This window comes from Cyrtonyx montezumae, unplaced genomic scaffold (genome assembly GCF_038088225.1).
Source record: "Cyrtonyx montezumae isolate F1298 unplaced genomic scaffold, pur_monq_1.0 scaffold_3, whole genome shotgun sequence".
In the NCBI taxonomy this organism is placed as follows: Eukaryota; Metazoa; Chordata; class Aves; order Galliformes; family Odontophoridae; genus Cyrtonyx; species Cyrtonyx montezumae.
Window position 1 is genome coordinate 35359141 of NW_027072034.1, and position 18013 is coordinate 35377153.

Genomic DNA, 18013 nt, shown 5'->3' on the forward strand with positions numbered 1-18013 from the left:
GAAGAAGACAACAACAACAAAAAGGCTCCATATGTCCCATCGTTTTCTTTCCAGTCTTGGTCTCTTTCTGATGTTTAATGCTGATGTGGCACTTCACACATAGGTAGTGGTACGAGTAAACTCAATCCCCAATGCGCTGCTTCTCTAAGCACAGCCAAAGGTGGGGAAGGTGGTGGTGGTGAGAGTGAAACCAGAGCTCAGAATTACTCTTCGAAGATTCTGCTTTCACTTCTTTGAGGAGCAATGCGATAGGTACAGAAAATTACATGGAATAAAAGAGGTGTCTGCAGCCTGAATTTGCAGGAAGACCAAAGCAAACTCTTAGGGATATAAAGTGCCCCAATTGCCCGTTCTGGATGAGAAGAGCAGATGCTGGTGGCACTGTGACTGTGAGCAGATACTGAGTGCCAGCGAGAGCCATTTATGAGAGATCTGGAGCACAGCAAAAAGTTTTTATCTCAGAATTTTCGAGGACAGCAGGTGAAGGAAGGGGCAGAATTGAAGAAAATGTGCAGCTCGTGCCTGAAGCTGAGCTCTGTCAGCTCACAACGCTGCAACAGAGCACTGAGGTAAAGCTGATGTTAGCGTCCTATTTACCGAGTCAGAGCTCAGCTTTTAAACGTGCAGAATGATTTTAATGCCATCAACGTAACTACTTGTGCTTCAGGATCGCAAAAGCAAGGCTAGAAGGAAGAACCAAACTGACGAGGCTGAGGAATTCGCCCAGAAACGCACAGAAAATCCCCTCTCCGATTCACGATCAGGACAAAAAAAAAAACCAACAAAACCAGCAATTCCATCTCGTGTCGCCGAACTACCAAACTGCACCGACTGGGGCCGAACTACAGCACGCTCCAGATCCGCGCCTGTCCCCGCTGAGCCCGGCAGCCCCTGCACGGCCGCTCGGAGGAGCCGAGGGTTTCCTCGTTCCTCCGGAGAACCCCCGCGGCCGCGGCCGCTCCGGACCCCAAAACCGCGCACCCTCCGCCCGCGGACAGCTACGGTGCTGCTCTCTCCGCCTCCTCCGGGGAGCCCGGGGCGAGGAGCGACGCCGAACGGGGGAGCAAAGTTTGCAGCACGCAACGAGGGTGCTCCGCTACTCACCATGTTGACTTCGGAGACCATGTCGATGCTGGCGATGTCGATGTTCATCCCCACGCAGACCGGCGGACCTGCGGGCACAGCGCGGTGTCAGGGCGGCGGGGCCGGCGGTCGGGGCAGCCCCGGGGCAGGGGGAGAGGGCACTCACCTCCGAAATCCGGACGGAGGCGGATGTCGTAGCCCTTCAGCAATTTATCCACCGTTTCTTTCACGAAGGACATGTTGCCGGGATCGTTCACACTGTGGGGGCGAGAGAGACGGGGGAGGCAGAGGGAGGTTGGAAAGCGGGGAGAGGGGGGCAAAGCCATCAGCGCGGTTCCCGGCTCGGCACGCCGGCTCCTACCTCTGCGCGCAGCACACCACGGCCACCAGGACGGGAGCGGAGAAGATCCTGAAGATCCTGCCACCCCCAAAGCCCCACATCCCTCCGCCCCGGGCTCCCTCCGCGCAGCAGCAGCAGCTGCTGCCGCCGCGATCCGGCTGCCCTGGCTGCCGCTGAGGAAGAGGCGGAGGCGACAGTCCCCGTTCTCCCCCCCCACCTCGCCCTACCCACCCCCCCCCCAAAAAAAAAGAAAAAAAAGCCCCCACTCCCGCCCCAACGCCGCAGCCGCGGCAACCGCCCGCGCACCCGGCTGCGCCCACCCCGCGTCCGGCCGCCGCCGAGCCCCGGAGGAAGCCGCCCTCAGCCGGCCGGGGACGGGCAGCAGAGGGGGCGGCGGCTCTCCGTGTGCCACCTCGGGGCTCGCCGCTGGTCCCCCTCCTCTCACCGTGTTGCCTCGTAGTTGCAGCGAGGTGACTGCACCCTCAGTTTGGCCCAGGGCAAGGTGCTAGGCCGGGATGTGGGTATGGGAAGAAGGAGGTTCCCAGCTATGGGTTAGGTGTGCATGTGTGGGTACTCTTGCCGTGAGAGTCTCCCGTCGTGGTATTCTGGCTGTGTTAGCTACTGACGGCCAAACCTCCACTGGCCTCAAAGAGTGTGTAGCCTGAGATGATGATTTCAGGTTGGATATCAGGAAAAGGTTCTTCACCAGAGGGTTGTGGGCATAGAAGAGGACCCCCAGGGAGGTGGTCACAGCCCCAGGGTGCTGGAGTTGTAGGTGTGTTTGCTCTCAGACTTAGGGTTTGGATCTTGGGTGGTACTGTGAAGAACTGGGGGTTGGACTTGATGATCCTTGTGAGTCCCATCCAACTTGGGATATTCTATGATTCTATCATGAAGGGAAACTGCTCTAGTGCCTGTGGGCTGTCTGCTGTGCTGCCTGTGAGCTTTCTGGGTGCTCTCTGCCTTGTATAAAATATTGATTGGGTTGCAGACAGCATAGTTGTTATTATTGTTAACCTCCTTCCAGGTTAATGAGTACTTTCAGCAGGACTAATTGGCATGGAAACAGAAGCATGCTGACTTGGCTATATTGCCTTTGGCTCCAGAGACAGCTCTTTGTCAATGCCAATTCAGAGCACTTTTCATCATGCCCTGCCAACAGCGTAAGCACACCCCTAGCCAGCTTCTCGTGCTGGTCACACTGCAATGGTGGGCACCAGTCTGTGCCAGCGCACATTTCACAAGCCTAAGGGTTGGAAAGCAATGCCTAGCACTTCTCTTACTAGCTTTCTACACCTCTTCTCTTAGCAAAACTACAGGAAAATCATAGAATGGTTTGGGTTGGAAGGGACCTCAAAGTCCACCCAGCTCAGGCTGCCCAGGGTCAGGCAGCTCAGCCTGGCCTTGAGAGTCTCCTGGGATGGGGCACTGCAGCTTCTCTGGGCAGCCTGTCACCTCACAAAAGGACAGACATTTGAGGAATGCTGTTTTTGTATAAGGGTAAGAAAGCATGGATGGCTTTTGTGTCTCCACAACAAATTCTTGAGAAAAAAGATGAGTGCAATCCATGCTGAATGCACTGATCTTTGTTGCCATTGGAGTTACTAACAAAACTACAATAAAGGAAGGAGCAGGCCCCGTTTAAAACAATGTAAAAACCTGTAGGGCACGAGGAAAAATGTGGAAGAACGGAGAGTTGCCAGCTCTTGTGATTTCACTGTAAGCCTTGCTACACTTGGATTTTTTAACAGCGTCATAATTACTATGATTATAAAGTAGGTAAAATCTTAGTTTTCATTAAAAAAACTTCAAAGGCATACAGTGAAAGCTGGAGAATCATGCCATGGAGTATTCCTGCCTCAGTGGCTCAAAAATTAAATGGCTATATGTAGATGTATATATATATGTGACTGTGTGTGTGTGTGTGATCTGAGGAACCTGGATCCATATCTTTTCTAATGCTTGGGTACTATGGGTTGGCAGCTCTGAACATTGTTTCTTTCAAAGGTTTCAGAGAAGGTGAAAGGGAAGGGTACCAACCCTTTTCTCTCTCTGAGTGCTAGAAGGGAGTACTAACTCTCTTCTATTAAGAAATAATATTTATTATGAAGAATTTAATGTGATTTAAAAATGTACCTAAACACTAATAACTTTTCTTAACTAGGTTATCAATTTCGTAACTGAAATTTAATGTTTTAGAGAATGCTACTTTGATTAATGCACTGTTCTAGTACTTTGAAAACACATCTGAGGTAAGAATGAATCAACAGTGCTGTAGAGTCTGACATATTTTATCACTTCATCTAAGTATTTGTTTTCCTGCATTTTCAGAGCGACCGTTTCCATATATTTGCATGTAATGTAAAGATAACCCAGGTTGGAGCCAGAGGGACAAGGAAATAACTGAAGGGTTATGCAGCATTTGTTCTCTGGGACATTGAATTCAATTAGGCCAAGCAGGAACTGAAAGGTTTTGGAAATGAGAAATATACAATGAATTTCATGAAAGGTAAATATTATCTCAACTTCTCAGTATATGTGACGTTTACTGTGAAAATGGCACTTCATGTTTTGTGCACAGCAGAGGCTCACAACACAGTTTCTGCAGAGCCAGTCTGGAAGTAAGGCTCAGAAAAGCTCCAAGTATTCAAGGAAATCTTGGGAGCAAAGACTCTGGTGAGATGTTTAATGTGGTCAATAGGAAAAAAAGGGACAAAAATAGATTCCTTGTCCTGGCCAAAAATTTACCACCCTTACTCTGGAATTAGGCTCCTAAACTTTGCTTTTTGAAAAGTGAGCAGGTTATTTCTAAGCTCAGCAGGAAGCAGTCTGGGCACTTTATTAAGTAAAACAAAGCACTCAGTCAGAGCACACAGGTTCTGAGGCTGTGTCTCCTGAGGTCAGCCCAGGCTGCAGGGCACCAGGAGGGGGTTTTCATTGCTGTTTGAGATGTTTCACTTTTCAGCAAGTAGTTTGATAGGTGAGAGAGGGAAAGAGTTGACCTTGTGGCCCACTGGTTTGATTCTTAACTATAGAGTATTGTTACTTCATAAATAATAAAGGAATTAATGAATTAATTGCTTGATAAAATCAATCAATTTGCAGTGGTGTGAGAAATGGAAAGAACCTGTTTGCTCCCATGGGTGCCCCAATCCTCGCTTGTTCTCACTCTCTCTCTTTCTAATACACAGCCTTTCTGTCCCCACAAAACTACTCCTGTAAAAGATGAGACTGAATGCTGTGGTTCCAGAACTGAAATTCAAAATGGTTTCTACTACACTGTTGGCCCAGTGAATGGTTAAGATCTATGTTCCCAGTCCAAATTTGATCACTCGGGCAAGCAGAATAATACTGTTTTCTTCCTTGCCTTGCTGCCAATATTGGCAAAGGCCACTTTTAGAATGGATATCTAATCTGCAAAGGCAAGCATTATGTGAAGAGGAGCAAAAAAAAATGCCCTTAGGCTGATACAGATACATGTGGAAGAACACACCTGCCACCTCCAGACATGACAGAAGTCCTTGGGGTGAGGGGCCGCAATGGGTTCATCGGCTCTGTTGGCATTAGCAACAACTGAGGCTGCTCTGTAGAGCAGAACAGCTGTTGCTGAGGACCTGACATTTGCACCATACACATTTTGGGTGTGCTTACTTAGAAAAAAATTCTAAATGCTCATTAGCAGTTGGACTGCGTTCATTGTGCTGCTGGAGTGCATTTTCCACCGTAGTTTCATAGAAAAGAAATCCAGTTTATGTACCCTGGGACTGCTTTGTGAAGTGAACCAAAGCACAGTGAGTGGGAATGATCAAATGATTCACTTCACAAGCACAGCCCTGATCTGCTCTGAAATGCAATGTGGATGCACCCATCATCTCCTTTCAGAAGGAGGTAGAACATGGCACACTCAGCCTTAATAGAAATTGGTGAAGGCAGTGAGAGCAGAACGAGAAGCCACTCAACATTCTGAAATAACGTCCAGCTTTCTCCATCCCTGACAGTACCAGTGGAGGTAAGGAAGAGGTGGCAATGACAGGAAGGCTCAGAGTAGGAGAGGTCTATGTTCAGCTGATGCATTGGCAGGACTATCATTATCAGTCACCAGAAGTAGACTTTCTCCAGTAGGAGAGTGTCTGTCCTGAGAATCAGGGAAGAAGGATTTGATCACAGCACACAATACATCACCAAACTCTTACACAGAAAGTGGTACTGAGGCTTTACCTGACAAAATGAACATAACCCAACGTACACACTGAGGTCAGAATCACTTATCAGAACATTTTCTTTTTCATTTTCCTCCCTGGCTCCTCTGTCATTTAACTGATGTTGACAAAGATCCAGTCTTATCCTGAAGCAAACTGCAATCACAGAGGGTTCAGAGACACAAAACAGAGACAGGCAGAAACTAAAAAAATGCAGGAAGAATTGTCGCTACAGCTGAAGTGGTGTCTTTTGAGGAAAACAGGACATTAATCTTACTAGGCTGAGACTCACGCTGCTGCTTACCTATTCTGCCTTGCAGCAATTTTAATAGCCTGCTGGTTTAACCTGCTGAGAAGGTGTAATTAATAAAACAGGCTGGAAAAAAAATCCACGAGAAAATTTTCAAGTCTTTTTTTTCAATTTTTTTTCCCAAGTCTGACTTCTTTCTTTATTTAATCAAAAGTTGATGGCCATTTTTGCCAAAACACTCTTCAACAGAAACATAGTGGGTTTTGTTGCTTTTGTTTTTGTTTTGTTTTGTTTTCCAGAAAGCTCAACTTTCTTATTTTCCTCTCAATAATATCTCAGCAGAAGCAGAAGGCCAGAGTGACAGCAGGATGCTGGGCAGTGGATGTTCAGCATCAAGGCTGAGGGAATGCTCTGCGCTTGGACAGTTTCATATGCTGTGCTCTGCCTGTTTGAGCAATGATCCATGATCATTGGGTACACAGCATGAAGAAAACAGTATTATATTTATCTACTTTATAATATACTCTGTACTTATCAGAATGTGTATATAATATTTGATGATGTTGAGGTTACACCAAGATTATACTCACTGTCCCCTTTTCTGTCAGGCATACTGCAAACAGTGTTGCATAAATCCATTTCCTGTGGCTGTATAATTTGCTGGTTTCATTTAATTATACTGAAATATTTATGTTGTTATCTCAACATTTCTGAGGTAGTAGAGATCTTAATGTTTCAGTGGGCCACGCAAGAATGACATATTAATCAATATGAATAATGGGGACCAAAATCTGCCCTTAATAAGATGCTTGACCCACATTGTTTTGAGGCACTGTTTAATTTTCAAAGGGTTATTTTTCTTCATATTCTAGAAAACAGATTGAAAAATTGAATTATCTGAAATAATTATCTGAAACAATAATCTGAAAGAATAATAATCTGTTCTATTCCTTTTGAGGCAAAATCTCTAGATTATGCACATTATGAGTCAGACACATTGAAATAAAAATCCATTGACACTTTGGCTGAGGAAGAAATCATCAAGGCTCTTTACAACTCAGATTTTTTAATCATAAAGATTATTGATTTTGCACCAAAATAACACAAAGACATTAGAGAAGCCTTGATATTTTAGAGTTACTATTCTTTAAGTCTCTTTTCTGTTGAAAACACAGTCTGTGTCTAGAAAAAGAGAAGTAACTGAGTTGTTTTTTCTCATTTTTTTCTTGCCTTTTTTTTTCAGTGTTTGCAGTTGAAGATGAGTTATTTTATATAGGACTTCCTTAAGTCTTTCTACTTGCATGTTTTCAGTTAAATCCCTTTGTCAGATGCACATTGCACTTAACATATATATATATATATGCAGCAGTTATCTTTTTAATGTTGGCTTAAAGACGTTATGAATTTAATAACGTTATGAATTTAATTTGCCATAAGTATTGTTCATGCATTTATTTATTTATTTTTACACAGCAGTGGCCAAATTTCCAAGTCAAAACCCAAACTTCATTGTGCAGAGTGAGGGAGACCAGTGTGAGATGTTTATATTGCTTATATCTAGTACTATGTGTATTTAAAAGGAAGATCAAGCCAGGATTCATGCTGATGCATCTGTATAAGGACTGCTTAAAAACTTAAAACTGATTAAAAGAGTAAGAAATATGAGTTCCTGACATTTGCACCCAAAATTCCCATTGAAAGACAAAGAAACACTGGAAAAAAGAAAAGAAAAAAAAAAAAGCATGCATGCAAATGCTCCCACCTAAAATGGGACACGCAGGGAAAAGGAAGTGAAGTGAAATGACTTGGCATCAATCCTGATTTGCTAAGATTAGGAAGAGTTCTGGAAGTGATAACACAGGATAGCAAAGAAGCTATGGGCTGAATAAAGTGAAAGCCCGATCTACGTCTTGCTCCTCTAGATAGTTTGTTGTTTGTTTGTTTTAACTTATGCTAAGGAGGAGAAAAGAAACACCTCAGAGTGCAGAGTATGGATGTGTGTTTATGTGGAGGCTGCTTCCTCAGCCACACTCTGCCAAGGCATAGCTCTGTGCTCCTGGCAGTGTCTCATCCTCTTTCAAATGCACCCCTTCCTCCCCAGGCTGTGCCAGTGAGCCCTCTCTCAATCCCAAGGCACTGGCATCAGAAACAGCTTCTGTTAAACTCATAGTACACAGAGAAGGATCATGGGCCGTGTTCCATCTGTGGAATAACGTGTAAATTAAGATGGTGGTGTAAGTATATTTCTCCATCATAATATTCTTTGATTACAAATGGTAATCTCTCTATATAGAAGGGAAGCATTATGAGGTAAAAATAGAATTCTATGCCTGAGAATACAAAATATTTACTATTTTTAAGATATTTGTTATAAACTTAAAGATTGTGTTGTGGCTCAAGAAAAATGACATTTTAAAATACATGTTAATGATCATTGGTAATGCTTTAAAGGGTTAACATTCCATTTACAGCTAATAATTTTAAAAGTACTTTTTGTTACTCACCTTGTATCATAAATTGCATACAGTTTTTTGTTTTCTTCAACTGCATTCCTAAAAAGAGATAAAAATAGAATATCATTTGCATGCCCCGTGTCCATTGCCAGAACAAAACACAGTTCAAGGCCTTAAAGGTTTTCAGGACATCACTGTAGAAGTTAAGAGTGGGAAAAAAATAATAAAAAACCTCTAAGTTGACTAGTTTAACCCCTGGCATGACAAGATTGCAATAATCTTTTGGAAATTGTGTCAGTGGTTTTTAATTATAGATCCATGACTGTTGCAGAGAAATAAAAACGAAAAGAAATAGTCACTGTTTTGTGTGAAAAACACAGTACAACAATATGATTCTGATAGAGCCATATGAATAATTTTCAGAAAAAAATGTACATGATTTGAACGAACATTACGCAATTCCATTATTTTATTATTTTTGGTAAGCTGAAGTAAAGAAGCACACTGAAGTCAAATGCAATGTAAAATGGAATGGTTTCTCTCTGAGTTTTTGGATATTTGAATATATGTTTAAACAAATGTGGTTCATCTAGAAAAGGGGAAAATTGAACACTTGAAGCTTAGTTCTACACTTCTGAGCTTCTTTCAACTAAAATACATTTGACTTTGTGGAAAAAAATTGGCATTTTTTGCCTAGAGGAAGGATATTCTTTTCTCTCAGTTTTTGTTAGCACTTATTCTGAAAAAGTCAAACAAATAGCACCACTGGTTTAAGGGGGAACACAATGAGGTATTACATGGAATATGTTGGCTTTGCTGGAATCAGCAATAAAATATAAGTTTTATAGAAGTAGTTTCTGAGAAGGCGTGATGAATGTAAGGAGCACTCCATAATAAGTATTGATTTGTATCTTACAATCTGATGTATGTCTCTGTGCATTACTTTACCTGTCTACTTAGAAGTTAAGGAGAAGAAACTAAAAGCACGGGGTAAATGATCCTGAGTCTGAATGCATTAAGCTCCACTTACATGGGAAGAGTAGCTCTTGGGTTTGGTCCCCGTTCCTGGAGTTGTTATGCATTTTACATTAAATATGCACTGGATAAGGAAGATTAAGACAATACATCTACAGTACCTGCAATCAATGCAATATCTAAACATTTCTTGAACACCTCTCCACCACCTGCCAACACTCCCAGGTCAGTTTCTTCCACATAGTCTTACATCCTCTCCAGACCAAGCCTGCAGAGTTGCCTAGGAGTATGTTGTAGCCATGGTGCAGGACCTGCCACTTGGTCTTGCTGAACTGCAACAGATTGGCCTCAGCTCAGTGATCCAGCCTAACCACCTTGCTGCAAGGTGATGAAATAAGTACTACTATATTATAAGAGATTGGAGCATGAGAGTCATGGAGCCTCAGTCTTCCTTTAGGACTATACTCCCCAACGTAGCCAAATTACAATTCCCCTGCACATATGAAACATTGCCTATGGCCACCCTGCATTTATGACTTTTGGCATCCATCAGCAAAAATACCAATGGCAGGATAGAATTAACTTAGTTTCTCTTTTTGGAAGAAAAATGATAACAGCAAAGGAGATCAGGAAAATGATTAGGCAGATGTAACAGGAAAGAATCAAATGTCATCCTTTAAATGTTCAAGTTTCACAATGGGCTTTTATTCAGACTGATAATGCACTCCATTTTTTTCTCCTCATACAAAAATGTAGGCACATCTTGATGTTGAAATTCTCTTATTCAGCAGAGTGGTAAAATCCTTTGGTCTCTGCATCGAAAAATGCCTTCTTGTGAATGATGAGTAAATTGAGTTCATCTCTAACAGAAGTCTCCTACTGCTGCCTGCCTGGCACCAATAGAAGATGTGCTTCTGAAAGTATTACAAAAGTAATTCCCCCATCACAAAAGCATCACATTAGAAGTACTTATATTAAAAGCACTTTCTTACATATGAATATTGTTATATAATTGATTATTCCCATTAAAATGCTTTGCATTCTTCTCACAACTTTAATAAAAGAAAAAACTGCTTTGAATATTCTTTGAATATTATATATGCTCTTGCCTAGAGCCACTATTAGCAGAGAGGTTCTGTGTGCAGCCAGGCAGTTGTTGATGGTAAATCAAATGGAGGGCATATGGTTTTAGTATTGCTGCTGGTGGAGTATTTGTTGCTAGAAAGAGCTAATGCTTTGCATTTAGGATTATTAAACTAGCAAAAATAGTAACTCATGTTCCCCTCCTTTTTTCTCCAGCTCCCTTGACATTTCACCTGTTATAGTACAGAGAAAGATACCATGACCAACCCATAAAGGAAAGTTTGGAGTCTCCTGAACTATAAACTAACTGCTTTGTCTTCTTTTTTTTTAAAGGGTGCACAACTTCTGGAGGATACCTCAGTTCAGAATGTCTCTTACTGGGATTCCTGCTTACAGGTGCAAACGTCAAAAATTAAATGTCCTTGAGCCAGCTTCCATAGTTTACAGTAATAATCAGTAGGGAAAATAATAAGGCTGAAAAAAAAAGAGTAGATGTGTTCCATAAGCATGTAGTAACTATGACAAGAGTGTAGGCATAGCTAGATGTCTAACTTCTGGGTATTTAAAATTGCATGAGACAGACACCATTCGTGGTGGGAAGGAATGATAGATCTGTTCTATTACATCGAGCATATTACCCTCCAAAATCTTAGCACAAAAAGAAGTTCTACATGTTCATGTTGGAGCTCCAGGAGAAAAATCTCTGGCTCCAGGAGGAAAATCTCTGCTAATGGAAGTAAGAGAGCCAACAGGAAAGCTGTTGTATTAGTATTCTATTTCTGGAAATTGCTAGCGTGTATTAACTAAATGTAAGTTAAGTTTTACACATAAATAATCACTTCATGTCACACCTTTAAATCCTACAAGGTCCTGTGAAAGCAGAAATTTAGTTAAATATCATATTCATTTGAAAATAATATTTTGGAGAGGAAAATGTAATAGTCCCTTCTGGACTGAAGCCAGGACACAAAGCAATGCTGATGAATCACAGAAAGCTTAACAAGTACTCTTGATGTTACATATCTAACAAAATGAGTCAGCTTAAAAATATAGGTATAAAGGCTAATATTTATAGCTCAGAAGGTAATATTAACAATAAGAAAGAGCTATTTCGGCTTCAGATTCTGAAAGCATCTGAACATGGACACCACTATTGAGAACAATATTTTTCTACTCTAAAAAAAAAACAACCCTGCATACCTTCCACAAGTCTTGCAGAAATAGTAAGAAAAACAAAAGGGATGCTGAACTCCCTCTCTACAGTCTTGTAGAATGCACACTTCATTATATCTGAGTCTCTGTCACTCTGCAATGAATACTGTACTTTTGTTGACTGACCCAGTGTACACAATAGAGTCCAAATTAAGCCTGTACTACATGGCTGTGGTGCAATAACTACAAATTGTGACAGCCAGGGGCAAAGTTTCAAGGTAAATCCTACTGAGAACAGCTACTTCTGGACTTCTCCCCTAAGACTGCCCAACTCACCACGCCAACCCTCACTCCAGGTACTCCTGAAGCAGTGAGGCACTCACTCCAATGAGTCATCAAAATTCAATTGATCTTTTCAGGGGAAGTTCAGCCCCTGCTAAGTGGGCTGAGTATTTCAGGTCATGACTACCACCAAGCATGATAGGCACTAGGGCACTAGTAAATTATTTTCACTACCTAGAAGCCTATCAAGAAAAATAAGTACAGACTGAAATGCCAAATGTGAAATGGGAAACCATGTTTAAGAATCCCAGGATATTACAGGCATAGTTATTGAATTACCATTGTAGATCTGCTGAAGCCTCAGACGATTGAGGTTTCTGCTATAAAAATAAGATTCACATAGCTATCTCTCTTTTTTATTTTTTAAGTATAAATTAAGTGGATGCATGCCAAGTTTTCATAAATAATGCCAAAAATGTTTATGTATGAGAAGCTTAAACTATGTGGCTCTAGCTGAAATAAATGTTTCAGTGAACATGATGATTTTAAACATGATTTATTCAAATGTTATGTTAAGTAAGCATTCAATATGCTTTTATGTAATGCTGATGCCCAAGTTACATGTAATTATGGTGACACTATAGCATCCCTGATCTTTCATAACCTCTCTAGAAATTCATTTTTCCCAGCATCAAACTTCACAAATACTATGGAAGTGACAATGTCACATAATATAAACAGTTACCAGAACAATGCTTTTCAGGTCCAGTTCTGTGAAGGAACTCCTGTTCTCTTTGACATCAGCCAGAGCTGGGAAGCTCACAATTGCTCAGAAACATGCCAATGAATTAGCAAGCCTACAATCCTGTTTATCGGCATTTAAGGTTAAGGTAGGAGGGATGAAGTGAGAACATATCGAGATGTAGACTCCTATTTATTCATATTTTAAATCACTCTTGTTCTTGAAGGTGTGTAGTTCTAGTTCAAATCCAGTAGGTTCTGTACCATTTAGTCCACCGTTTCTTTTTTTTCCTTCTTCTTTTTCTTTTCTATATATTCTAATTCAAAATATCATAATGATAACTATAGGGACAGCTATCAAACTGCAGACAACTGCAGTGCACAAATTTGCCCTTATCCTTATAGTAAAGACTCCAGAATCAGAGGCCTCAAAATCCCAGCTCAGTGTTCAGCAGATGTAAAAAATGTAAACAAGTGCTAAGAGCAATCAGAGAATTAATAGAACAAAACAGAACTTGTGCAGTGTTTTATACATCTGTGGTCTACCCACATCCTGTAATCTTTGTGCAGCACTCTTCAAAGAGATTGAGAGATACATAAAGGTACAGGAATGAGCAACAGGAACGATTGGTTGTACGAAATGGCATTAGTAGGAAGAACAAGACAGGCTGAGACTCTGGGATCTGTAAAGTGGATGAGGGAGGGGAGATGTGATAGACGTATCTGAAGTCATAGACTACCTAAATGATTATTTATTATTGCTCCTACTATAAAAAACAAAGAAGCACTCCGATGACCAAGAAGTGGGTTTAAAGCAAGCAGTACAAAGTCCTTTTCACACAATGCATAATTAAACTGTGGAGCTGGTTGCCAGAGGAAGCTGTGCAGGCCAAAGTTATAAAAGGGCTCAAAAATCCATTAGACAAATGCATGAAAGGGAGCTCCATCAATGGCTATTAAAATCAACATTCTGAGTGCACCCTCTGGCTGAGGAAGTCCGTAAACTTTGGACTGCTTGAAACTGGAAGGTTACACATAGGAAAGAATCATCTTCCATCTGTCCTGCTTCTTATTGCTCTTTCCAAAGCTACAGCCTATTTTCAGATGTAGGAGTCTCAGCTATAGGCAGCTCTGCCTTAATTCAGTATGGGAATTTTATTTCCAGTATGATCAGAATTACACGTTCTTGGTTTACTGTGACCTAGCCCTAGAATAATTTTCAGATCTTTGACTGTCCTGCTGTTGGCATTGCTAAAATATCCACAAATTAACCACTGTTTTTGTTTCTTTTTCCTTCTGCTTGTGGTCCTTCACCTCAGAAATTCATTCAGATACATATTTCAGATTTTTCTTCTCCCATCTCCTAAAGCACTTGTGTACATGCCAGGATGATCAGAAGTTTGATGGTGTCCTTTCTATCCCTCCTGAGCTATTAGAGTGCTGTTGTAAGATATATGCATAATTTTAAAGGAGAAGAAACTTTTGGATGCGTTTAGTGCTCACGAAACCCTGTAAAATAAAATAGATGAAACTCACTACATTTTCACAAGCCAGAACATGTATTTGGCAAGTGTATTCTTATTACAAGAAGCATGAGATCTACTTCTTGGTACAAGAATTGTGCACCTTTGATGTGAATTGAAGTACATTTCAACTTCAGTGGCAGGAGGAATTCTGACTTAGAAAGAAACCCACTCTCTCAGGCTTCTCAGTTTCTTTCTATTCAAAATATTTTCACATTTTCAGGATGTACATTAGTAATCTGAGTAAACATAAATTAATTCATGAGGAATGGTTGATGGTACTTCAGAACTACTCATGCCTGTAAAAGCCAGCTGCCCACAAAGGGACCTCAGGTTTTCCATGCCAGTTGGTAAGGGAGACAGAAGGAAGTTCCTTTCATCCCACTGGGGTTTACAGTTGTTATTCAGTGGCCTGTGTTACTCAATGCAGAGGTCATCCTGATTCAACACTGTAATGATTTAGTGTAAAAGTAGGTATTACTAACATGCTCTGTGCTGAACTCAGTGCTGTTGTATAACAGTCATGCCAGCAAGTACATCTACTTGACAGGGCCTATGAGGTACCCCTCAGTGACAAAATGTAAGGTGTCCTTGGTCTCCTTAAGATAGGGCCTTCATTTATCATTTCTTGGATTTTGAGGTCAGCTACAAAAGGAAATGATTTCCATGAAGTACCTACGTATTTCATTTATTTGAAAAACTATAACAAGGAAGAATAATTTCTCAATACATTCTGAACTGCATTGTGAACGTACACACTGTTTTACAGAAATACCTGTAACTGGGTTAGGAATGCCCTGACACACAAATATGTACAGACAAAAAAATCTTCAAATTATGAATGGCAAAAATAATAATAATAATAATACCATAATCATCATCATATTAAAGATGTTGAATATGTGTGTGATTAGATGAAATAATCAGTTGGGTATATGAGCAGATAGCTATTGTTTGATAAGTACAGATCAAAACAAGGACTCCAAGTGATCTTTAGCTCTTTGGGTTATTTAGGTAAGTAGTCTTTATAAATTCAAAGGCTGTCAGCCCACAGTGTGTCAGGAAACTTGAATTTAAGAGCCCAGCCCTAACATTTACATTCCTAGGTTATGTTTCAGAGCTGGTTGTAGCTGTTAAGAATATTTCCTTTGGGACCTTTAAGTGCATTGTATCATAGCCTCAAGCTATACTTTCTTTTATCCACAAATCTTCTTTAAACATCAGAAGTTTTGATTTAAAAGAGATACATGCTGGTAACAGAATGTATGTGTCCATTTTCCCTGCTTCACATAAAGAGTGAGGGTGAAATAACTGTAAAGCTTAGTTAAGTCGCCATGGCAGTCTACAAAAAACTGCAAATGTTCCATGAATTGGAAAACATGGAAATGATCTTTGCTTTAGAATGAGAAGAACTAACATCACTTTTATTTTACCGGTCAGGTAAGCCTATATACCCTTAAACTGTGCTGAATATACAGGGACATCTCACCACCTGTTGCAGGAGTGCTAATTTAGTGCTTTTAATAGGGGTCAGTAGAACTTCAGCAGCTAAAACTTTTGAAATGCCAAATGAACCTCCATTCCATGACATTGGAATATTCTAAATGTCCTCTTGACTTTGATAAAAGGAAAACACTGACTTTTTAAGAGTTAAAAGATTGAGGTATTTTTATGAGTTATGTCTCAAAATTCCTTCTATCTGTATTTTAAAACAGTGTTGTGCTTTAGTATGAAAAAAAGTCTACTGATACCCGACATTTTTTTCAATATCTCAGCTAATCAAGAATTTTATAGTTTTAGATAAGTCTGAAATACATTCATAGCCAGTACACGAAAAAAAAATAATAAAAATAATCCATTCATACTCCTTTACCCATTCCTATTCAGTGTTAATTCACTAGAATCTCCCAATTACCTTACTTTGTCCATCATCTTTAGATATCATACTATGCTCACAAAATGGCTAAAAGGATTTAATTGTAGTTTTAAACTAAACTACATTTAGCATTTTTCTTTCAAATTTCTCAAATGTTGTATATACATGTATAAGACAGCATAATACTGAGGTGTGTGAAACCTCGAAGAACAAAGTAGGTATTTGTCTCCATTCAAAAATCTCACTCAAGGAATAAGAAGCAAACACCTTGGAATTAAATCATTTGTTGATGCCATTCCACGAGTTTGGGTTGTACAGTTTCCTTGGCAGATAAGGTAGAAAATGTGAACTCCTCAAACATATCCAGTAAACACTGGTGGTATTTACCCCCCTTGAAAGCAGCTCTACGTTCAAGAATGCTTTTGCCAAAATAAATCAATCAGACATCCATTTTACAGTACTTCAGACATTCTGGTGCTCTTCCTTTTGGCACACATAACTCTTTTCTATAGATGTATTACACATGATTAAATATAGATGAACTTTGAGCTAGAGATTGCTGAGGTTCAAGAGCTACAAAGGAACTGAATTTCTACTGATAGTTGGGTGACCATGAATTGGTCACTGGGCAAATAAGGCACTAATATCTCTGCCCCCAGAGAGGTTCATACTATTCCCCAATTACCCACCTCCTTCTCGTTTCCTTCCACCATCCCCTGATCCCCTTTGGCTGCATTATGGGAGGGTATAAGTATCTGTGGGAAGTCACTGAATAAGATACACAGTGTTCCTCTCTTACATGCTTATAGCTGTACAGAGATTTGCCATTTCATTGGGTGTCTGTACGTTTAGCAGCAGGTTTAAATCGTAGCCACATTTCTCTGTAGAAATGTCCATAATGAAAATAAAACATAGTTCACTGAACTTTAGATCCAATTTCTTTTTTACTTTAGAAATCAGTGTCATGTTATGCTTTACAAATTTTCTTGATTTTCATTCAGTGCATACAATCTAATAACTTTCAGAAAGTTTAAAATCTCATTCCTTAAAATGGTAGCAAATTGAACAAAACGTCAACATTTATTCCTTCCTTAATACGATCCCTTCAGTATTAAGTGAAATTGCTACAGGTCCACTGCAATTGATGCTAGACTGAAAGAGGAGCCTATGAAACTGACAGTTTCTACATTCCATTGTCTTTTCCAGTTTCCCTTCTGAAAAGATTAATTTAGCTTGCAATATAAATCAATATTTTTAGTCGTATTTTATTCCTAATCTGCTTTCATTGGCTCTTGCACATACAATTCACTTGGAAGAATAATTACAAAGCAATAACCCTAAGAAAAAGAGAACAGTGTTATGAGTAACAATTTTCTCTATTAAGATGGTTACACTGGACTATAGGGCATTTTGTTCCTTGCATGAACATGCTTGCTCTGGACGTTGTGGCAGGCTGTGCAGCCCATAGGAGCTCTGGAGCTCTGTCCAGCCCAGCAGATATGTGCCAGATGCTACAGTGTCCTGGGCTTGTTGTCCCATCCTGGAGGGTAGAACAGGAGTGAGAAAGTGATACAAACAGACACAGCCCTCAGCAAAACACATGACTAGGCCTTGGGAGAAAGCGGGAGGACACACACGTTCCTGTTGGAACTACAGTGTGGCTGACTCAGAACTGGCACTGAGCCCTGAACTGCTGACTGATATTTCAGTGATTAGAAGGGTGTATAGTTGGGAAGAAAACAGAAAACTCTGAGTGCTCAAGCACTCTGGCCATTCTTGTATTGGGAACTGCAGTAAGACAGAACTGGGAGCTAGTGATATCCCAAGTGAAGAGAATTTGGGTCAGATCTCATCTGTGCAGCTCAAAGGAACAGAATGGACTGAAAAAATCTGCATAGGCCCAGACTTCATAATAGGAGGAGAATGCAGTGATTGTTTAGGATGGCTACTATGGCTTAACAAGAGCTATACTGCTAACAAATTCAATGTGTGGACAGATTTGCAGTGTTTCTCCTTTGGAAAGGATCCCACCATACTGTGGTACTGGATAGCAGTA

General features: G+C 40.6%; 1 protein-coding gene across 3 annotated transcripts in view; it reads right to left on the minus strand.

Moving 5' to 3' along the window:
* Window positions 1-18013, minus strand: part of GABRB3 (gamma-aminobutyric acid type A receptor subunit beta3) — a 178514-nt gene that overhangs the window by 105667 nt on the left and 54834 nt on the right. The window contains exons 2-4 of one of the 3 annotated variants that reach the window (XM_065741203.1): window positions 8377-8424; window positions 1250-1341; window positions 1105-1172 (exon numbers count right to left, since the gene is read on the minus strand). In XM_065741203.1, the coding sequence (XP_065597275.1) occupies window positions 1105-1172; window positions 1250-1341; window positions 8377-8424 (208 nt within the window). Of the gene's footprint in view, window positions 1-1104; window positions 1173-1249; window positions 1342-1444; window positions 1525-8376; window positions 8425-18013 lie in introns of those variants that run through there. The other 2 variants (XM_065741204.1, XM_065741206.1) reach the window with 2 other exon arrangements.